The following is a 24,613-nucleotide window of genomic DNA, read 5'->3' as shown; positions in this document are numbered from 1 at the left end:
GTCATTACATGAAGTGAAATGAGCCAGGCACATAAAGACAAACTTTGCATGCTCTCACTCAGTTGTAGGAGCTAAAAATTAAAACAACTGAACTGATGGAGATAGAGACTAGATAGTTACTAGCATCTGGGAAGGATGGTGAGGTGGGGGATGTGGGAATGGTTAATGGGTACAAAAATAGAATGAATAAGACCTGGTATTTGATAGCCCAACAGGGTTACTATAGTCAGTAATAACTTAATTGCACATTTAAAAATAACTAAAAGAGTATAATTGTATTGTTTGCAACACAAAAGATAAATGCTTAAGGTGATGATACCCCATTTACCCTGATGTAATTATTAGACAACGTATCTCTGTATCAAAATACCCCATGTATCTCATAAATATACATCCCAACTATGTACCCACAAAAAAAAAGAATTTAAAACAAAATTTTAATTACCTTTAAAAAGCCTCAGCTGGGTGTGGTGGCTCATGCCTGTAATCCCAACACTTTGGGAGGCCAAAGGGTGTGGATCACCTAAGATCGGGCGTTCAAGACTAGCCTGACCAGCATGAAGAAACTCCATCACTACTAAAAATACAAAAAATTAGCCGGGCGTGGTGATGCATGCCTGTAATCCCAGCTACTTGGGAGGCTGAGGCAGGATAATGGCTTAAACCTGGAAGGTGAAGGTTGATGTGAGCCAAGATCACACCATTGCACTCCAGCCTGGGTAACAAGAGTGAAACTCAGTCTCAAAAAAAAAAAAAAAAAAAAAAAAAAAGCCTCCATAAAAATGAAAACAAAAAAACAAAGGCAGATATTTGGAAAACATATAAGCAACAAAGAATTAGTATACAAAATTAATTTCTACATATCAACTTTTAAAAGGCAAACAAATCAAGAGAAAAATGAACAAAATACATGAACAGACATTTTATAGAATGGGAAACACTAAAGGCCCAAAGACATACAAAATGTGCTTAACCTTATTAGTGGTGAGGAAAATGCAATTAAGACCATGAGTTACCACTTTATACTTTCCAGTTTTGCGAAAATTTGAAGTCTAATAAGATTATTTACTTTCAATGATGTATGTAGCTCAAAGGGGACTCTTAAGTACCACTGTTTGGAGTGTAATTGGTATAATCATTCTGGAAGACAAGTTAACATTGTTTAAACCCTTATATGCCTTATGACCCAGCTGTTCTACTTTTAGGTATGAAACCCTTATACTTTTAGAAATGCCTGTAAACATATACCATGTACAGGAATTTTCATAGGAGAATTGTCAAAGCAAAAAAATATAAAACAATTTAAATCTCCACTGTCAGCAGAAAAACAAGTAATTTTGGTAGAATCATGTATTTGACAACAATGAAAACAAACAACAGCTGTATGCTATACCACACCTAATCTTATGAATATAATATTAAATCAAAGAGTATGTTTCAAATGGCTACATCTGGTATAATATTTCTACCAAGTCCTAACACAATATACTATTTAGAAATACATATAAATATGTTATAACTTTTTTTAATGAAAGGGAAGGCTAAACATAAAATTGGGAATAGTAGTTGTCTCTGAATATGGGGAGACAGAGAATAAGACAGAAAGAATGCACACAGGCAGATGTTACAGGGTTGCTAATATAGTTAATAAGTTGGGTGGTGGGTTCCCAGGATTCATTCTGTTGCAATAATCCACCACTTATACGTATGTTCCACATATCAGATATTACGAAAGTGTTTTAAAAGACAATTATCTTTATACTATACATCTTATACTATATACTTTACAACACAGAAGTGTTTTAAAAGATAATTATCTTTACACTACACAACTTATACTATATACTTCAATTTTAAGTGGGTTAAAAACCCAAATGTGAAGGGCACTACTAATTAGGAAACTACTGAAAACGATCTTTTAAAATTGACAAAAGTTGTATATATGTACCATGTACAACATGCTGTTTTGAAATACACATACACTATGGAATGGCATTGAGCTAATCAACTTACACATTACCTCACATACTTTCTTTTCCTTGTTGTGAGAACCCTTAAAATTTACTCTTAGCAATTTTCAAGAATATAATACATTGTTATTAACTATAGTCATCATACTGTACAATAGATCTCTTGAAATTGTTCTTTGAATCTCACTGAAATTTTGTATCCTGTGGCCAACATCTCCGCAAACTGTACCCTGACCCACAACCACAGACCCTGGTAACCATCATTGTATTCTGTTTCTATGAGTTTAACTTTTTTATACTCTGCTTATAAGTGATGTCAGGTGGCATTTTCTTCCTGTGCCTCTTATTTCACTTACCATATTGTCCTCCAAGTTTATCCATGCTGTTGCACATAATAGGATTTCCATCTTTAACGCTGAATAGTATTTCATTGTGTACATATAGCACATTTTCTTAGCTGTGCATCTATTCATGGACACTTAGGTTGATTCTGTATCTTGGCAATTGCAAACAGCACTGCAGTGAACATGGGAATGCAGATATCTCTTCTGCATGCTGATTACTAATTTCAGTTTCTTTGGATATATACCCACGAGTGGAATTGCTACACCAAAAAATATCTTTAGGACCTCAAAATAGGAAAGGATTTCTTAAGCAAGACACACACATACACATAGTGCATAAACCATAATTAAGTAGATTGATAAAAAATTACTATATTAAGATTTAAAACATCTGTAACCAAAAGATTCACGAGATAAAGTTAAAAAAAAAAAAAAAAAAAGAAAAAAAAAGATGGCTGGGCACAGTGGCTCACTCCTGTAATCCCAGCACTTTGGAAGGCCAAGGCGGGCAGATCATCAGAGGTCAGGAGTTTGAGACCAGCCTGGCCAACATGGAGAAACCCTATCTCTACTAAAAAATACAAAAATTAGCTAGGCATGGTGGCATGTGCCTATAATTGTAGCTACTCGGGAGGCTGAGGCAGAAGAATTGCTTGACCCAAGGAGGTAGAGGTTTCAGTGAACCGAGATCGTACCACTGCACTCCAGCCTAGGTAACAGAGTAAGACTCCATCTCCAAAAAAAAAAAAAAAAAAAAAGACAAGCTACAAACCAGAAGAGATTTGCAGTGCATTTAATGGACAAGACTATATTAAGAACTCCCTAAAATCAATTTAAAAACAAAAAATAGGAACTGAAAATGGGCAAAAGATAGGACAGGCAAGTTACAGAAAATAAATAGCAAATAAATGTATATAAAGATGTTTAATTTCACCAGCAATCAAAAAAATGTAAATAAAAACCACAGTGAAATATATTAACATCTTGCAGGCTGGCAAAAATATTAACGTCTGATAGTATCAAGTGTTGCGGACAATACGGAGCCTGAGCAATTCTCACATACTGCCAGGGGGAGGAGAAATTTGTTCAACCCCTTTGGGGGCAACTTGGCAATATCCAGGAGAGCTGAAAATGTCCATATCCCTCTGCAACCCAGAGATCCAGTACTAGGATTCACCTTCTTACACATGCGCACAGGGAGATTTGTACAAGTAGGTTTACTGTAACATTGTCTATAAATATGAAAAATAAGAAATATCCTAAATATCCATCAATAGGAGGTTAAAGAAATAAAGTCTTTAGTATTCATACAATGGAATAGTGTAGCAGTAAAATGAATAAACTATCTGTAGCTTACAAATAAGTCAAAATTTCATTAAATAAAGTAAACCACAAAATGATATAACTATCATCACAGTTAAAAACAATGCAGGGTATGTCTCTATATTGTGTGTGGACACATCCATATATATGTGTGCATACCTGGAGTGAAACCTGAAGAAGGAGCAGCAGAATCGCATTAGAAAGAGGTGGGGCTTCGACTGTATCTCAATGTATTCTTTCTTAAGCTGGGTAGTGGGTACTTGGTTATTACTGTATTATTCTATATTTCAGTCATACACAAAGAGAAGATGATTCTATGATAAAAGATTTCTCCCTTTAAAATAGGACATGAATTTTTCACGGTAACAGGAGAAATAGTGAGCAGGAAGATGTAAAGCTGTTCTTATTTCCCTTCTCAGTGGTTCTGAGTCTGCAATTACTGTTTTCACAATTGGAGACAGTCGCCTGGAAAAGCCCCTTTCTTACCAATAAGCCTTGCTAGCAAGGTGGTGGGCTTAGATACTCACTCTGTATGGCTTTTGTCATTTCTTTCTTTTCTCGGATGAGCTGTTTGCGTCTCTCTCTCCATTCTTTGTTAAGTTTTTGCTGCTTGGCATTTTCCTCCTGGAGCTCATGGATTCGTTCTTGCAGCCGTCTCAAGGCATGGTTAGAGAAGACCAAAGTCCCAGAAAGATCACTAGGTATTTCTCCAAATACCACATACTCTATCTACAAGCAGAACACAAGTCAAAAGAAAAAAGAAAACAAAGACACAGATTTCGTATGGCAACAGAAAGCATAGGAGGTGCACTTCTTTCTCTGCCCCTTGTTTAGCTCATCTTTGGGCTCCTCCATCTTCCTCACCGAGTGACAGTGGCCAGGCAGACACAGAGAGATGTTGTCAGAGAGAAAGCCACGTCACATCTCTGTGGGGAGAGCAAGTCCTCCCACACAGATCATGCCTATTATCTACTGTATAACAACCTGACAAACATTTCAAGGCTGGCGTACTATGCTACACATAGCTCATCCAGTTTGGGTCAGGTTATAGAAAACATACATAAAGCTGATCTTGTTGTTTTCCTAAAATACAGCTTTTTCTTTTAACCTGACAAAAGGTAATACAATGAGCCTTTTCTCTCAGTGATATGTATTTCCGCAATTTAATGTAAGTTGCAATTCAAGTAGAAATGAATAAGAAAAGTAAAAAAGAAAAAATATTTCCTTTTTGTCTTGACCTCCCTCACCAATGAGTAGAGACTAAGCAAAGGTCATTTTAGCATCATTAGTCCATGCGCAGGGAAAGACAGTGTGAAAAGTGACATTGGTGTAAGAGCCATGGTTTCACCTCTGAGCCATTCCATTCTTAAATCATAGGCTCTTCATTTCTCTAGACTTGAAATGACTGATTTCCAAAATGCTAATGAGCCAGAGGGAAACAGGCATGTTTTGATGTTAGTCTTTTATAACAATCTGACAGTGGATAAGACAATTTAGTGTCATCTTTCAGGTAGAATTCTCAGCAAAGAACCACGATTCTCCCCGTTAGTGAACCATGAATCTTTCTCTGAAAAGTTTGGGTGTGATGACTCTTAGACAAGAGTGGAGCAACTCTCTAGATGCATCACCTGGTGGAGCTTGAGCGGAATCACAACCAGCAGTTCATTCAGCCGCTGCTGCTTCTCTCGCTGATAAGCCTCCAGGGCTTCCTCTGCTGCATTCAGATTAGCTGCCACAATTTTCACCTGTAGAAAGCCCAGTGTTGTGAAATGGTGACAAGACTCAGTGAACATACACCTAAAGGTGGTGAATGACGGCATCTTGGGAGGAAATAAAGCATCAGCAGAATCTGCTTTGTTGGGCTGTGATTAAGTGCACGAACCCAGTTTGCAACTCAGGAATGCATATTATTTTCTTTCTGCCAAGTTATAATCCACGTCACTCTTTCAATCATTTCTATGACTCCAGAGTTATGTTTTGTGAATAAAAGCCTAGAAGACATGTCTTCATGTCCCCTCTATCTTCTGCATGAAAAGCAGCCCTCAGCATGGAATGTCTTTGACAGAATGGTGGGAATCTTTTTTGATCATAATGACTTCGACAAATTAAAGTTTCATTGCTTTAAAGCAATGAAACTGCTAACTATAGTATTTCTAAAGCACATTCTTCATGTCCTAGATAACCTAAAAGTTTTCCAAATCATTTCCTATTTGCAAGAGGAGAAATAATACATCAAAAATATTTCTGAACATGAATCAAGTTAAATGATGTCACTCTACAGAAGAGTACCTAAGAGGGAAAGTAGGCAGATTAAGGCAGAAATTGATCAATATTATGCCAGAAGTTTAGCTTGGTAATCTCCAATATGGGATGCATGTACCCCAGAGAATCAACAAAATAATCTATTGGGGTATAAACTGAAAATGTCAGTTTATATTTCTACTTATTTTTATCTTGTTCTATTTAATTTCTGTTTTTAGGATGTTTCATACTGAACAAAATATATAACAGTTCATAAATACAATTTATAAATACATGGACATTTATTATATGGGGAGGGGCTTCATTTTCTTTTTTTTTACTGATAGAGTAATGTCATCAGAAAAGTCTGGAGACCCATGACTGAGATAAAGTAACTCCAATTATCCAAAGAGCAATGTCCCCCACCACCCTCTCACCAGGGAGAAACAAACCTGGCCTTAACATTTGAAATGCTTTTTTCTGAGAAGTCCTAACATTGCCATTGCTATGAAATGGCAATATTACAGCAAAGAGAATGTATAGCATTTTGAGAGGATAAATAAGCCTACTTTTTTTGACAATGTCTCATATTCCTTTTTGAGGTTATCAACAATTTTCTTTTCTTCAACTAAAGCCTCCTCAATGTCCAGCCTTTTCTCTCGAAGTTGAAGGGCCAGCTCAAAAAGGGTCACATCACAATCTGCCAAGAGAATTAAAATAAAAACCAGCCTCGTCTGTTATGGAATGTGGTAGTACTAGAACTGTGAACTTCAGAGATTCAGAATCAATAATGTCTATTTATGGATGCACTGTAGCAAGCTTTTAAGACACTTATGGCTTAATTGTTCCAGGTTGAAATTATTAATAGCCATAATAATAATAATGGTATTGATATTCTGAGCAGTACTCGGAAGCAGGCTTTGTGCTAAGCCCTTTATGTACATTATCTCACTCAAGTCTCATGGACCCCACAAGGCAGAAACTACTGTTCCCATATATAAGCGAAGACCTTAAGTCTCAGAGAGGTGACATAACTGGTGTGTAACAGAATGGGATTCAAGTACGTTATCTCTCTATTATTTCTACAGTATCACACTAAGAGCCACATTTATCCACCAAGTAATAGAGAATATAGAAACAAAATACTAAAATAGAATTCAGGAAGCTTAGGTCCAGCCCTCATGGTACACCATACTGTGAGTCATTGCTCAAGCCATTATCCTGCATAAAATGAGCTGCATTAGAAGGTTTGTGTGCTCTATTTCACTCATAAATATTATGATTTTTAAGACCATCATATTCAAACGTAAAGATACAAACTTTATCTGAAATTAAACTTTTAAAATTTAATTAAAACTTTATTTGAAATGTCTAGAAAAACAAATTATAGATCCCAAAACTTGTTTTTTCTCTATTGAACCATTCACCTATTGAGACTGTAAGAAATTGGTCTGGCAGCTCCTGACTGGTCTCACCAGTGAAAAGGGTGAATATGAACCGCCAACCCTTTCCAGGAAACTAGGCAAAATGCCCTTACAAAGATTCAGATCACACAAAAATCTGAATAGATTTGTCAAATAAGGAGATTATTGTAAAATAAATATGCAAATTAGTCTGGCATTTCTCTATAAAATTAAACTTGCTATATAATTTATAACTCTGAATCAACTGTCAATTGTCTGCCTATTATTTGTCACTCATAAATGGCTGCCTAAGAGAACAGATAATAAATCATCCAGAGGGCCACCAAAAGTATTGGTTAACACTTTCCCTGACCATGCTATTGGAAATAGCAATGTTCCTCTCCATGCTCACTCCTGCATGCCCTTCATTTCTTTTCCCATAGTATGTACTACTTTCTAAGATTCTGTTTGTCTTTCTCCACTAAACTATAAGCTCCATGAGGATGGAGAAGTTTATTTTAAACTTTGATGTATCCCTAGCATCAGATAAATGCCTGGCACATAGAAGTTAAATATTTTTGAATAAATATCCTTATTCTTTTAAAAAAGGCACTCATTAGACTCTATTTCATACATTTTAAATCATCCTTTCTTTGAATTACCAGAGAACAGACAAACAAAAAAATGGCCTTCTCAGTATTGTCAATCAATAGTGACACTTCACAGAGAATACAAGACTTTATCTAACTTACTTGATGGGCAAATAGAATCATCAAAAACCTCATCTTCAGATCCAGACTCATCCTCATCACTCTCCAAGCTAGATTCTTCTTCACTTGATTCCTCACTTTCCTCATCTTCATCTAAGGAAAGATGAGGACATTGTTAACAAGAAAGCTTCCATATTAAACTAAATACTAGATTTTTAAAGTAAACTATTTTTCAATGACTCAGTCACTAGCAAAATAACTTGATCAATGTAAGAGTTTTAAATGGTTAAAGACACGAAGAACACAAACCCAAATGCCTGCAGAAGGTTGTGCAGTTACTATAAATGGAAGTCAGAGGGGCCTGAGATCAGGTTGCCAAGCTGCAGATGTTGTAGTCCACCTAACACACAGTTAGTGAAATAGACTCACAATTCCGAACTCATGGATCTCTAAAATCAGAAGTGATTCCTTCCTTCCTTCCCTCCTTTCCTCCTTCCCCTTCTTTCCCTTTTTCTCTTTCTTCCCATCATCCCTCCCTCCCTTTTTCTTCCCTCTTTCCTTCCCTCCTTCCTCCCTCCCTCCTTCCTCCCCCTCCCCTCTCCCCTTCCCTCCTTCCTTCCTCCCCCTCCCCTCTCCCCTTCCCTCCTTCCCTCCTTCCTCCCTCCCTCCTTCCTCCCCCTCCCCTCTCCCCTTTCCTCCTTCCTTCCTTCATTCCTTCATTCCTGGATCTGGCTTTGTTGCCCAGACTGTAGTGCAGTGGCACAATCTCAGCTCACTGCAACCTTTGCCTCCTGGGCTCAAGCAATCCTCTCACATCATCATGTCCAGCTAATATATGTATTATTATTCTTATTTTTGTAGAGACAGGGTTTCGCCATGTTGGCCAGGCTGGTCCCAAAATCCTGGGCTCAAGAGATCCACATACCTGGGCCCCCCAAAGTGCTGGGATTACAGGCATGAGCCACTGGGCCTGACCCTGAAAAGATTTTCTTAAGTTTTATGAGCTGAAATCATGCTATTTATAGTCTTTATTTAACTTGGTATGAATATTCATGTTTTGCTGCAGAAGTACTAAGATGTTTGATCTTGGGATTCTGTACCACAACTTGCTAGTGGTATCATGTTGACAAAGACTCTGTCCTTTAACCTAACTCGAGTCAGGCTTCTCTGAGTCCTTTTTCCGACTACAGTAGTTCCTGATCTTGAGTTGTGTCCCGAACCTATTTAGTCTGATTGCAGCAAGAATCCTGCAAGTTAATTTGGAAAAAAAATTCCCCACTTTTGATAATCTGGTCAAATTCCTCATCACTCTGCCCTTATCACCTGGCTTGCCCTCAGCAAATGTCCTCCTAAAACAGTCTACTACATAATTACCCTACTTCTCAGAAATTTTCTGTCCACTGATCTCCACCCTCTGTTCCTTGGCTATAAATCTCCACATGGCCTTGTTGTATCCAGAGTTCACCCCCATCTCTCTTCCCTGTTACAAAAACCCCATACGGTAGTCCCCCTGAATAAAGTCAGCCTTATTGTTTTTATTAAACGTCAGGAGTGATTTATATCATATCATATATAATAGCTTCAGAAATATTTCTGAACACTAAAATACATCTGTCCCCAAGGGTTTTGGATAAGGGATTGCAGACCTTTCCACTCCAACCTGCCCCATTTTCTTTTAAAACACCTTGAGGCCATCTATGACCTACAGATCACCAATTTACAATTAATGCAGCTAAACACTATGTGCAAAACAAACATAAGATGACTCTGAAAAAATGGAGAGAAGAAAATAGAGCAACTACACGCCTTAGAACCTGAGGAACAACACTGTGGCAAGTTCCTTGGATATTCTTTCAGCCTCATCTATCCCAGACTCAGAGATGAATAAGTTGGCAGCCTAGAAACACCAACAGATCTATAGATATAGAAAGTCCCAACGAAAGCTTGCTTTCTCTAGCCCAGGAATGGTGTAGCATAGTAAGACAGAAAACTTTTAGACAATAACTATTCTATTCCAACCAAACACCATGGAAAAAACTCAGGTGCAATCCCCAACCAAATCAGCAAAGGTGAAGTGGGGAGGCTAGACGTTTCACCCTCACAGGGCTGTAATTAGGTGTCCCAACGCTCCCCCCGGATGATGTTAGAGAAGGTCAAGAAGGAAGCCAGGACACTTATTCACGCTGGCTGGTAACCAGCCTCGCCCCCACCCTCACCACCAAGATGGCTGTGGAGGCCACATGATAGCCTGACTTCCACTCCCAAGGGCATTAACAAGGTACTCTTCCCCCTCCCCTCAGGGGTGGTATCAGAAGAATACTAACAGAGTCAGGACTGTCATCATTATCCATAAGTACTCGCCATCCCCGCCAGGTTGATCATAGAAACCACACGGGGAGCTGGAACTCCCACCCATGCACAGCAGTAACAAAGAGGTCCCCCCTTTCTTGGGTGACCCTTTCCTTGTCAGAGAAGTGTTTGAGAATTTCAAGTAAAACAGACGATTTAAATAAGATACAAAGTCTCATAATATAAAATGAAAGTTTTTAGGATTCAATTAAAAGTTACTCATACCAAAAGCCTGGAAGATATCTGATATGGTTTGGATCTGTGTCCCCATCAAATCTCATGTTGAATTGTAATCCCCAGTGTTGGAGGAGGGGCCTGGTGGGAGGTTATTGGACCATCAGGGAGGAGGTTTAGCACCATCCCCTCAGTGATGTTCTCATGATAGTGAGTGAGTCATCATGAGAGCTGGTTGTTTTAAAAGTGTGGTACATAGTGCCTTCTCCCTCACTCTCTTGGTCCTGGCTCCTGCCACATAAGACGCCTGCTCCTGCTTTGCCTTCTGCCATGAGTAAAAGCTCCCAAAGGCCTCCCCAGAAACAGGTACTGCCATGCGTCCTTGACAGCCTGTGGAACCATGAGCCAATTAAACCTCTTTTCTTATAACTTACCCAATATCAGGTATTTTTTACAGCAATGCAAGAATAGACTAATGCAATCTCCGACTGAGTGGAAAAAGAAAACCAATAGTTGTCAAGACTAAGATGACAGAGACATTAGAATTATCTGATAAAGTATTTTAAACAGCCATGATAAAAATGCTTCCATGAGCCAAATTTGAACATACTTGAAGGACATGGAAAAAATGCAAAGCCTCAGCAAAGAAACAGAACCAAGTAAAAATTTAAAAACTGAGTATCACAATAACCAAGTGATATGGTTTGGCTCTGTGTCCCCGTCCAAATCTCATCTTGAGTTATACTCCCATAATGCCCATGTTTGTGGGAGAGATAAACTGGGAGATAATTTGAATCATGGGGGCAGTTCCCTGCATACTGCTGTCGTGGTAGTGAGTAAGTCTCATGAGATCTGATGGTTTTATCAGGGTTTTCGCTTTTGCATCTTTCTCATTTTCTCTTGCCACTGCCATGTAAGAAGTGCCTTTTACTTCCTGCCACGATTCTGAGGCCTCCCCAGCCACCTGCAAGTGTAAGTCCAATTAAACCTCTTTTTCTTCCCAGACTTTGGTATGTCTTTATTAGCAGCATTAAAATGGACTAATACAGTAAATTGGTACCAGTAGAATGGGGAGCTGCTGAAAAGATACCTGAAAATGTGGAAGCAACTTTGGAACTGGGTAACAGGCAGAGGCTGGGAACAGTTTGGAGGGCTCAGAAGAAGATAGGAAAATGTGAGAAAGTTTGGGATTTCCTAGAGACTTATTGAATGGGTTTGACCAAAAGCCTGACAGTGATATGGACAATAAGGTCCAGGCTGAGGTGGTCTCAGATGGAGATGAGAAACTCGTTGGGAACTGGAGCAAAGATGACTCCTGTTTCGGCAAAGAGACCGGTGGTATTTTTGCCCCTGTCCTAGAGATTTGTGGAACTTTGAACTTGAGACAGATGATTTAGAGTATCTGGTGGAAGAAATTTCTAAGCAGCAAAGCATTCAAGAAGTTAGTGGGTACTGTTAAAGGCCTTCAGTTTTAAAGGGAAACAGAACATAAAAGCTTGGAAAATTTACAGCCAGGAGAGAGTAGGGCCAGCTTTCCAGTGGGACTGGGACACATCCTCTCTGCAAGTCACTCCCAGGGCCCATGCCTTGCCACCCTGCAGGAGCAGGTCCACAGCACAGCCCCTGAAGCCCAGCCTGAGTGCATTGCTGCACCTGAGTAGTTTCCTGGTAACTACAGAGCAAATCAGATTTCCAGGGCTGTGGATCACCGCTAAAGAGTCTCAAGAGTATGGAGCCAGCACTTGAGTTGGGGAGGAGCCCTCACTCTCAGAGTGAGGTGAGACGGGTGAGACGCATGGATTCCTGGGCTGGAGTCACAGTGGGGCTTTCCTCCCTTTGCAGGGCCAGTCCAGAAAGAATGTGGCATATCTCCCTGCTACAGTCTTTGTGCAAGGGGGCCCCATGGCCTGGAACACCCAACAACAACAACAAAACACAGGTACAGTGCCAGTAATTGGAGTGGGCTCCTCCAAGGCCCAGGAATGGACCTGGTAAGTGGGCCATCTCTCCCACTCCTTCACCCCTACTTCAGAGCACACCTGCAAACACAAAGAAGTACTAAAGAGCTGTGCTGCTGGGTATTAACGCAGCTACTGGCCACTACTCTTAAGTGCCATCTACTGGACTGTGGCCCAAACTACAACACCAAAAATTATCCTGCTAATATACATACCTGTGAAACCAAGCACAATTCACCACACACAAAGATCCTATACAGAGCCCTTGCCCTTGAAGACATCCATAAATGAAGCCAACTGACTGTAATTAACTTACACCACAGTTCAAAACACAGCAGCTCTCCCAGATGAGAATCAGCATAAGAACTCTGGCAATTCAAAAAGACAGATGTTCGTTCCCCCTTCCTCCAAAGAAGTCTACGAGCTCCCCAGAAAAAGTTCTTAACAGTCTAAAATGACTGAAATGACAAACAAAGTTCAGAATCTGGATGGCTGGGAATCTCACTGAGATTCAGGAGATAGTTGAAACCCAATCCAAAGAATTCAGTAAAATGATCCAAGAGCTGAAAGATGAAATAAGAAAGAAGAAAAACAAACTTTTTAAAGTTATTAAACCAAACCATTTTAAGAAAGAAGAAATCCAAACTTCTAGGGCTAAAAAACTCACTACAAGAATTTCATAATACAACTGGAATATTAACAGCAGACTAGACTAAGATGAGGAAAGAATCTCAGAGCTCAAAAACTGCTTCTTTGAATCAACTCAGTCAGACAAAAATTTAAAAAAAAATTTAATGAACCAAATCTCTGAAAAATATGGGGATATGGCATTCTATAAAGAGAACAAATCTGTGATTCATTGGTACTCCTGAGAAAGAAAACAAGCAACTTGTTAAATATATTTGAGAATACATTCCACAAAAATTTCCCTAATTGCATTAGAGAGTTTAACATACAAACCCAAAAATACAAAGAACCCCAGCTAGATACTATACAAGATGACCAACCCAAGGCACATAGTCATCAGATTTACCAAGGACAATGCAAAATTTTAAAAATCTTAAAGGTAGCTAGAGAGAAATTTCAAGTCACACACAGAGGGGACCCTATCAGGTTAGCAGTAGACCGCTGAGCAGAAATCTTTCAAGCAAGAAGAGATTGGGGCCCTATTTTCAGTGTCCTTATAAAGAAAAGAAATTCCAACCAAGAATTTCACATCCTGCCATACTACATTTCGTAAGTGAAGGAGAAACAAAATCCTTCTCAGGTAAGCAAATGCTGAGGGAGTAATTTCAACTAGACCAGTCTTACAAGGCGTCCTTCAGGCAATGTTAAACATGGACTCAAAAAAAAAAAAAAAAAAACCTGCTACCACAAAAACACACTTTAGCACACTGCTGACAGGCACTATAAAGCAGCTACAAAATCAAGCCTACATAACAACCAGCTAACATCATGACAGGATCAAAATCACACATATCTATACTAATTGAATGCAAATGGGCTAAACACCCCACTTAAAAGTTAAAGTGCCAAACTGGATAAAAAGGCAAGAACAAACTATCTGTTGTCTTCAAGAGACCCATCTCAGATATAATTATGCCCATTGGCTTAAAGTAAAAGGATGGAAAAAGATCTATCATGTAAATGGAAAACAAAAAAAGAGCAGGAGTTTCTATTCTTGTATTGCTAAAACAGACTTTAATAAAAATTAAGAATGATAATGAAGAGCATCACATGATAATAGAGTACAATCCAACAGGAAGACTTAACTATCCTAAATATATATGCACCCAACGTTAGAGCATGCAGATTTATAAAACAAGTTCTTCCTGACCTACAAAAAGATTTAGACAACCACATAATAATAGTGTGAGACCTCAACATCCCACTGACAGCATTAGACAGCTTATCAAGGCAGAAAACAGAAAAACTCTGGACTTAAACTCAACACTTGACCAATTGTACCTAACACATATCTACAGAATACTCAACCCAACAACCCAGAATATACATTTTTTCTCATCTGTACAGAGAACATATTCTAAGATTGACCACATGCTTGGTCATAAAGCAAGTCTCAATAAATTGAGAAAAATTAAAATCATACCAAGCACACTGTCAGACCATAGTGCAATAAAAATAGAAATCAGGCCGGGCGTGGTGGCTCATGCCTGTAATCCCAGCACTTTGGAAGGCCGAGGCAGGTGGATCACAAGGTCAAGAGATCGAGACCATCCTGGTCAACATGGTGAAACCTCGTCTCTACTAAAAATACAAAAATTAGCTGGGCATGGTGACACACACCTGTAGTCCCAGCTACTCACTCGGGAGGCTGAGGCAGGAGAATCGCTTGAACCCAGGAGGCGGAGGTTGCGGTGAGCCGAGATTGCACCATTGCACTCCAGTCTGGGTAAGAAGAGTGAAATTCCATCTCAAAAAAAAAGAAATCAATATTAAGAAGAGCTCTCAAAACTACACAAAGACATGGAAATTAAACAACTTGCTCCTGGAGAACTACTCAATGAATATCAAAATTTAGACAGAAATTAAGCAATTTTTTGAACTCAATAAAAATAGGGACTCAACATACTGAAATCTCTGGAATGCAGCCAAAGCAGTGTTAAGAGGATAGTTCATATCCCTAAATGCCTTCATCATGAAATTAGAAATATCTCAAATTAATTTAAAGGAACTAAGGGAACAAAGAACAACCCCAAAGCTAACAGAAGAAAATAAATAACTATAATTACAGAAGAACTTAATGAAGTTGAGATATAAAAATCCATACAAAATATTCATGTGACCAAGAGGTTTTTTCAAAAAATAAACAAGACTGATACATCATTAGTTAGGTTAACAAAGAAAAGAAAATGAGAAGATCCAAATAAGTACAATTAGAAATGACAAAGATGGCATTACAACTCATCCCGCAGAAATACTAAAGATACTCAGAGACTATTATGAACACTTCTATGCATGCAAACTAGAATGGATAAATTCCTGGAAATACATAATCTCCCAAGATTGAATCAGAAAGAGATTAAAACCATGAATAGAACAATATTGAGTTCTGAAATTGAATCAGTAATAAAAAAATATGTAACAATGAAAAAAAAAAGCCCTGGGTCAGATGAATTCACTATTCTAAGTGGGATTATGTTCATTATTTGGCTCTCAGACTGTACATTATTGGTGTATAGAAATGCTACTGACTTTGTATTCTAAAACTCTGCTAAAAATAATTACTGGTTCTAGTAGGTTCTTCATAATCTTTAGGGTTTTCTAAACATAGAATCATATTATCAGCAAAGAGAATTAGTTTGACTTCTTTTCCAACTAGAAAAAAACAAAAACTATTCTAAAATATGTATGTAACCAAAAAGGAGCTCAAATAGCCAACACAATCCCAAGCAAAAGAGGCATCAACACATTACCTAACTTCAAACTACAAAGTTATAGTAACCAAAACAGCCCAGTCCTGGTACAAAAACAGAGAGATGCATAGACCAAAATAACAGAACAGAAAACTCAGAAATAAAGTTGTACACCTACAATCATCTTATCTTCAACAAGGTTGACAAAAACATGCAATGGGGAAAGACGTTCCTATTCGATAAATGGTATTGGGATAACTGGCTAGCCACAGACAACCTACAGAATGGAAGAAAATATTCACAAACGATGCATCCAACAAGAGACTAATATCCATAATCTATAGCGAAAAACAAATAACTTCATTAAACAATGGGCAAAGGACATGAACAGACACTACACAAAAGACAACATACAAGCAGGTAACAAACATGAAAAACTGTTCATCACTATTAATAATTAGAGAAGTACAAATCAAAACCACAATGAGATACCATCTCACATCAGTCAGAATAACTATTATTAAAAAGTCAAAAACAAAAAAACAAGAGCCCATGGAGAAATGGGAGCACTTATACAACATTGGTGGGAATGTAAATTAGTTCAGCCACTGTGGAAAGCAGTTTGGACATTTCTCAAAGAACTTAAAAGTGAGCCACCATTTGACCCAGCAATCCTATTAGTGGGCATATACACAAAGGAAAATAGATCATTATACCGAAAAGTACACTCATGTTCACTGCCATGTGCATTAGTCTGTTCTCATACTGCTAACAAAGACATACCCAAGATGGAGTAATTTATAAAGGAATGAGGTTTAATTGACTTATAACTCAGCATGGCTGGAGATGCCTCAGGAGACTTACAATCATGGTAGAAGGGGAAGCAAACATGTCCTTTTCCACATGGCAGCAGGAAGGAGAAGTGCAGACTGAAGTAGTGGGGAGAAGCCCCTTATAAAGCCACCAGATCTCATGAGAACTCACTCGCTATCACCAGGATAGTAGTATGGGGGTAACTTGCCCCCATGATTCAATTACCTCCCACCAGATCCCTCCCATGACATGTGAGGATTATGGGAACTACAATTCAAGATAAGATGTGGGTAGCGACACAGCCAAACCACAACACCATGCTATCCACAACAGCAAAGACATGTAATCAACCTAGGTGCCTATCAATGGTGGATTGGACAAAAAAAAAATCTACATATACACCAATGAATACTACACAGCCATAAAAAAGAATGAAATCACGACCTTTGCAGAAACATGGATGGAGCTGGAGGCCAACATCCTAAGCAAATTCACACAGGAACAGAAAACCAAATACTACATATTTTCATTCATAAGTGAGAGCAAAAAACATCGAGCATACATGGACATAAGCATGGGAGCACTAGACATTGCAGATTATTACAGTGGTGAGGGAAGAAGGAGGGGGAACATTGGTTGAAAAACTGCCTATTTGGTACTATGCTCACTATCTGGGTGCAATATACCAATGTAACAATCCTTCACATGTGCCCCCTGTATTTAAAATAAAAGATGAATTTTTTTTTAGAAAAAAGGAATGCAACAGGTAATATTACTACAGATCCTGGAGACACTAAAAAGATAAGGCTATTCATGCATAAATTTGGCATCTTAAATGAAATATACCAACTTCTCAAAAAAACCCACAAACTACCATGACTCACCCAATATGAAACAGATCATTTGAATAGCCCTATAACTATTAAGAAAGTTGAATTTGTAATTTAAAAACTCCCCCAAAAGAAATCTTCAAGTCCAAATACTTTTACTGGAGAATTCTACTTAATGTTTAAAGAATAGTTACCACCAATTCAACAAAAGATTTCCAGAAAATCAAATGGAAAGGAAAATTTTCTGATTCATATTATGAAGCTAGTATATCCTGATACTAAAACCAGACAAAGACAGTACAAAAAAGAAAAACTACAGAAAAATAATCTTCATGAATAGAGGGAAAAAATTTCTTAATGAAATATTAGCAAATAGAAGTCATCAATATATAAAAGGAATTTCTTACTATGCCAAGGAAGGTGTATTTCAGAAATGCAATTCTGATTTAATAATCCATAATCAGCCAATGCAATCTACCATATTAACAAGTTAAAAGAAAATCACATGATCAATCAGTGTAGACAGGCATCTGACAAATTTCCACCACCATTCATGATAAAAATTCATGAAAAAGAGGAACAGAGAGGAACTTCCTCAACTTAATAGAGTACCTATAACATAGCTACAGGTAATATTATACTTTACATTGAAAATCAAGGAAGAAGGTCAGCTCTCAGCACTCTATTTAAACATAGTATTGGATGTTCTAGCCATGGAATAAGGCAAGAAAATGAAATAGTCATACTGATCAGAAATAAATGAAACTGCCAACATTTTATTATTTATAAGATGAAATTATTAGGTGAAATTATTTTGCCATTATTAAAAGTAATGTCAAAAACCACAATTACTGTTACACCAATATAATATCATCTCCATAGAAACTCCCAAGGAATCTACCAAAACCTCTTAGAACTAATAAGTAAGGTTACAAGATATAGCTAAACATGTAAAATATACTAGTAGCAATGAACAGGAGGATATTGAGATTAAAAATACAGTATCATTTAAAATCACTAATAAAGGAAATATGTGTAAATCTAACAAAACAAATTATATATTGAAAACTATATACAATTTTGATCAAAGAAACTGAGGTTCTAAATAAATAGAGACATATTGTGCCTTGTAATAGAAAACTCAATGTAGTAAAGATACCGGTTGTCTCCAATTAAATATACAGTTTTACAAAATTGCTATCAAATTTCCAACAAGATTTTTTATTGATATAAACAAGATTGTTCTAAAATATGGAAATACCAAGGAGCTAGAACAGCTACAACAATTTTGCAAAAGAGTAATAAAGTAGGAGGAATTAGTCTGCCTGATTTAAGGGCTCAATATGTAGCTACAACAATCAAGACTGTAGTATTGGTGAAAAGACTGACACATAGATCAATGGAACCGAATACAGGACCTAGAAATATCCACACAAAGATGCCCAAATGATCTTGACAAAGATCAAAGCAATTCAACTGAAGAGAGACAATCTTTTCAACAAATGCTACTACAGTAAATGAAAAGGCAAGCTATACACAAGGAAAAAATATTTCCAAACCACATATCTGACACAGCACTAATATATAGAATACATAAAGAATCCTCAAAATTCAACTGTAAAGCAAACAATCCTATTGAAACACAGGCAAAAGGAGACATTACACCAAACAAGATATACATATGGCAAATAAATACATGAAAGATGTGCTTATTAAACTACACTATGCTAACTCATAGCAGACACACAAAAACACACATGTACACGTGCAAACACACACACACACACACACACACACAGATTAACTCCAGGTGTTTGAAGACCTTAAGGTTTATGTCTTCTCCTCTTTAACCCCTACAGTGTCTCTACGTTGTCTGTGTTGCAGTGAAGAAAACAGGATATCTAATAGGTCCCTCAGTTACTCTCTATTCCATGTTAATGAGAGAAAATAGGATCATATGCAAGAAAGAAATACAAACCAGCATCTCCTTCAGCCTCTTTTTTCTTTACCCGTTTAATCTTCTTTTTTAGAACCTTCATGAGGAAGTTTGCAAATTTATTGTTTTCTCCAATGGCTGTTTGAAAACCAGCGTAGAGTGCCTTTTCTTGCTCCTGGAGTTTGGCGATTTCATTCTTTTTCTCTTCCATCTCTTTAAGAGTTTCGTTTATTTTCCACTAAATGAATAAAAACAATGACAAATGATAAATACTTCTGATAAACCAAGTTCAGAGAGTAATGTGCTTTACAATGCAAGGTTACAGTTAACGAAATGTATTTTTAAAACTTCTTAAAAGAAGTTTGCATTTCTGGCCGGGCATGGTGGCCACACCTGTAATCCCAGCACTTTGGGAGGCCAAGGCGGATGGATCATGAGGTCAGGAGATCGAGACCATCCTGCCAGCAAGGTGAAACCCTGTCTCTACTAAAAATACAAAAATTAGCTGGGTATGGTGGTGCATGTCTGTAATCTCAGCTACTACGGAGGCTGAGGCAGGAGATCTGCTTGAACCTGGGAGGCGAAGGTTGCAGTGACCAAGATCATGCCACTGCACTCCAGCCTGGCAACAGAGCAAGACTTCGTCTCAAAAAAAAAAAAAAGAGGTTTATATTTCTGATGTTTGCAGAACCATCCATTTATTGGTTAACATTTTATAATTCCTTTGTAAAAACCAGTTAAGTTCAGAATTAGAAAGATCAGCTTTTTAGTGCTGATTTCCCCCAAAATCTAAATTAAATTTAATTTTTTTGTAATATGTGGATGTCAGCTAATATTTTTGCATGTGTGGTCTCAAAAACAAAAGATTTTATACTGATATATAACTAAAACAAAGATACATATAATTTCTGGTGAAGCTAATATACCTTAAAAAGAATGTTACTATTTAGCATATAGTATCCATTTAATAGCTTTGTTTTAATCTTTTGAAACAAAGCTAGTATAATTTAAATGTAATATATAAATATAACAAATAAAGGAACTTCATTTCTTATGATATTCAATCATATATTACACTGAAGCTATCATACTTAGGAAACTCACCAGCTTCTTTTTCAGTTATTTTCATAACGGTAACATATAATCAAAACACAATTTTATATCATAGCTTACTTTTTTGTTTGTTTGTTTGCTTTTGGGAGCCCAGCCCACCAGGCTGGAGTAAAGTGGCACAATCAAAGGCTCACTTTTGAAAATTCTACTCTATCTTATAGAGTATTAGACCCAATGCACTAAAAAATCTGAATCATTTCTCTCTGACCATGAATACTAAAGATGGAGAGTAGGTAGGAATAACAGGAAAAAGGAGGAGGGGAAAGAAGACAAGGAGGAGGTGAGGGCTAGAAAAAGGGGAAAATTGAGTTAAGAAGAAAAGGAAATCAAGTTTTTCCATAACCAAGGGAATAGCCAGCTACATTTCTTCTTCCCCACTCATACTTGCATGTACTGTTCCTCTTTGTCTAAGGAATTAACACGCTCTTGAAGTATGTTCTCTTGCTTTTCAAAATTCTTCAGGAGAAGCATTTCTTGAAATAAGGTGACGTGGTGCAGGTCAGATAATTTCATCTGAATATCTAGTTTCAGTTTCTGATGTCTAAGAAGACGGAGTTCTGCATCAAAAGTGACAATCAGTTCTTTGATCTGAGATAGAAAAAAGATTTGAGGATGTATTAGAAGACTTGGATAAATGCATTTTTAAACTATCTAACAGTACTAAAGTGAAATCATTTTTTGTTATGTCCTCGTGGATGGAGAAGTGTGTGGGTATGTAGTCACAAAAATTAATTCATTAATAACATTAAATTTACATAAATTAATTTATTTAGTAGGAATTCTTTAACTATAGTCCTTCCAGCTATTTCTTCACCACTGACTAAGCCATCAATCAAGAATGCCCTTCTTGCTGTACTGTGCAGCTTATGAGCTCTCTGAATGGGTAGTGTTTCTGTCTCCGCTTCATTCTCCACAGTATCTCTGCAATCCCTTTTATATAGTAAGCACAAATAAATACATTTCTCAACTTATGTTGAAAATTTTCAAACCTACAGAATGGTAAATATTTTTAAATAGATAAAATAATCATGGAGCCACAAAAAATCTGTTCAATCTTTTTATAAGATTGTAGTAATTAAGGTCAAAGGTAGTTTTCCTGATAAGAACTTAAGAATCCCAAGTCCTGGTCCAGACCTTATTTCATTATGGTCCTACTAATTTTAAGTCCTCAATTTTGTTCTGATTTTGGTACAGCATTCCCCCGCAGCATCACAAGGGAGATGAAGAGGCCAAGAGAGCCCCAAGCACTGATTCTCCTGAGGAAACTAGAATAGGAAGAGACAAACCATTCTGTATTTTTCATTAGTTTGAATATGATAGATGGCCTCAACTGTCAAAAGCCTATAGTAAGTGAGGCCTCAGACTGGGGCTGGGGGGAGAAAGAGATCTGTGGGTTTGGCGGAGTGAAACTACTAGAGAAATTTAAAGAGCTGAAAAGAAAAAAAAAAAAACAGAAGAAAAAACTAAATTTTTATGTAACTATGGCTACAGACTATATGTTTGGGCTCCCCTTTAAAGCTTGTTTAACAAACTCGAATTATTCCTGAATTTATTTAGAGGCAGGCCTATATTTTCTTCAGTGCAACACCATTCTTAAACTAAACCGAATAGGTCTCCAAGTCTGTAAGGATTACACTTGGTTTTTCTCTCTGACCCCAACAGCCCATAAGCTTTGTGAGGATTGGGAACATGTCTTTAAGTATCGTTGTATCCCTAATCCTATCTATCACTGTCACTGCACATAGAACACCTAATAAATATTTGTTAAATTAATAAATTAGTTACAATTAAATCAATCAAATTCTTTTTTTTTTTTTTTTTTTAGACGGAGTTTCGCTCTTGTTACCCAGGCTGGAGTGCAATGGCACGATCTCAGCTCACCGCAACCTCCGCCTCCTGGGTTCAGGCAATTCTCCTGCCTCAGCCTCCTGAGTAGCTGGGATTATAGGCACGTGCCACCATGCCCAGCTAATTTTTTGTATTTTTAGTAGAGACGGGGTTTCACCACGTTGACCAGGTTGGTCTCGATCTCTCGACCTTGTGATCCACCCGCCTCGGCCTCCCAAAGTGCTGGGATTACAGGCTTGAGCCACCGCGCCCGGCCATCAATCAAATTCTTTGACTGAATATCTATGATATGTTTGACATTGTCCTAGACGATGTGGAGGAATCAGAAGTCTATGTGTCCTGTTACTCAAGGGTTGCATAATTTAATTTTCAAGATAAAACTAATACCCATGAAGCAGCAAAGAAAATTAGTGTAAAATATGAGATGCTTATTACAGGTGAACCTGGAGTTTGGAAAGAAGGAGGGTATATGTAATGTGGGGGGAAAATGCTGGAGAAAGTTTGGAACCGGGCCATGCTTTGAATGATAACTCAGCTCTGGAAGGAAGTCCTTGCAGGTAGAAGGAAATAGCAAAGGAAAAAGCACAGATAGAAAACTCAGAAAGGTGTGGGAGGAAAAGGTGAAGTGGAGAGAGGCAAGAATGATGAGGAAACAGGACTGGACAAAGAAGAGATAATGGTGAAGAAGATGTCTGGGAAGCTATTGATGTCATTGCAGGGTGGAGCTGGAAAGACTCACTGAGGAAGGGGACTCCACATGGTGGCAGCAGAGAGTTCTCTATCCAAGAAAGGTTCTTTCACGATCAAAGAACATCCCGCCCAACAGGCCCTAGTCTACTCCTGATTTTCCTAGAAATAAAAATAGTTGCCATTCCAGCTCCAGAACAATCTCAACCCCGGTAATCACTATAAACACTTCTACTAATAGAACAAACCACATATTAGAGACAAAGGATGGTATGAAAAGCAGAGAGTGCCCTGTTTCTCTGGAAAATTTTAAACTATGTTCCATCCATCATCTAAAAGCTGCTCCTCCACTTCCCCTTTATGATGACTTCAGTTAGATGCCAAGTAACTAAAACATGGGCTTGCCCTTCACTCTTGGTCAGCTTTCCAAAACAAAACAAAAAAAGTTTGAAAGCTCTGTAGTTCTGGGAAGAGCACAATGATTTCCAGAAGACCAAGGATGGGGAAGAAGCCAAGCCATCACTGAGTGGTGAGCTGGTCAGGGTTTGGGAAAGGTTCATGCAGAGAAATTTAAAATAAACAAACAAAAAAACCAGGCCCAATTTTTCCCCTTATCTTCTCTTTTTCAGCTGTAACTAGGAACACCCCTTACCCTGTTGACCAAATACTGTTGCATGTACACATGTTTAATCTCATCCCTCTTCATAATTTCCAGCTCCACATCCGTTGGCTCTGCCTTTTCAAATTCCATAAACTTTGGTATATCTAGGCTGAGTGTAGATGCCCTTGATGACCTAGATATTGAATCTCGGGTTGTCAAATCCCCATTCTTTCCAGAAGAGAGCTTGAGGAATCCTCCACCTGGGCCTCCAGACACTGTCTGCTCCACTTGGGGGGACTTTGCATCTATACTTTTCATACGCTGTCGCTCAAAATTTAGGAGAGTTTCTTCATCATACTGAAATCTCTTTTCTGGAACTTCTTCTGGGTGTATCTGAGGAATTTTGGGAATAGGTATGTGCTTGGATACATGAAGAGTTGACTGAATGTTCTTCAGTTCTTGTACCAGGCACTGTATTTCCTCTACAACAGCCACTTTAAGGTCTCTAAGAGAGAGGATGCACTTGTTCATATGCCTTTTCTTTCCATGGACCTGAAAAAAAAGAAGAGGAAGGAAACAAAGGTGCAGCCCTCTGACAAATAATTGTGTGGAATATGACCTGCTCTTTTTCCTTGCCTAGAGACCTAGCAAAAATTCAAGATAAAAATTCATCTGATCATACCTTTTTACCACCAAGTTGTCCTTTTCGTTAACATTTAGGCTTTTTTCCATTTAGCCTCTCCAAGATGGAAGGACAGTGCAGATGCGACCTCTGGTATCTCTTGGCTTCCCACAATTTGTTCCCTACAGCTGGCTCGTGTGGCTGAGTTCCCTTACCAGAACTTCCTTCATCACTACATGGAAGTCCTTCCTGGAGCCTTAGTCTAGCTGGATAGTCTCTCCAGGGAGGAAGGGGAAGGCCCTTAATGCATTTCC

At 38.0% G+C, this 24,613-nt stretch overlaps 1 protein-coding gene across 6 annotated transcripts in view; it reads right to left on the bottom strand.

Moving 5' to 3' along the window:
- CFAP44 (cilia and flagella associated protein 44) overlaps positions 1–24,613 on the bottom strand; it is a 137,874-nt gene that overhangs the window by 15,383 nt on the left and 97,878 nt on the right. For 5 of the 6 annotated variants that reach the window (XR_012518780.1, XM_074404347.1, XM_003935453.4 and 2 more), the window contains 7 exons: positions 23,729–24,229; positions 20,926–21,129; positions 19,471–19,666; positions 8,034–8,144; positions 6,448–6,578; positions 5,266–5,382; positions 4,165–4,366 (listed from right to left, as the gene is read on the bottom strand). Coding sequence is in view for 5 of the 6 variants with exons in the window: in XM_074404347.1 (XP_074260448.1) it covers positions 4,165–4,366; positions 5,266–5,382; positions 6,448–6,578; positions 8,034–8,144; positions 19,471–19,666; positions 20,926–21,129; positions 23,729–24,229 (1,462 nt within the window). In the remaining variant the exon portion in view is untranslated. The remainder of the gene's footprint in view (positions 1–4,164; positions 4,367–5,265; positions 5,383–6,447; positions 6,579–8,033; positions 8,145–19,470; positions 19,667–20,925; positions 21,130–23,728; positions 24,230–24,613) is intronic. The other variant, XM_074404349.1, reaches the window with a different exon arrangement.

Source organism: Saimiri boliviensis, chromosome 8 (genome assembly GCF_048565385.1).
Source record: "Saimiri boliviensis isolate mSaiBol1 chromosome 8, mSaiBol1.pri, whole genome shotgun sequence".
Classification (NCBI taxonomy): domain Eukaryota; kingdom Metazoa; phylum Chordata; class Mammalia; order Primates; family Cebidae; genus Saimiri; species Saimiri boliviensis.
Note: the sequence above shows the minus strand (reverse complement) of the source record. Positions and strands in the feature narration are given on the sequence as shown.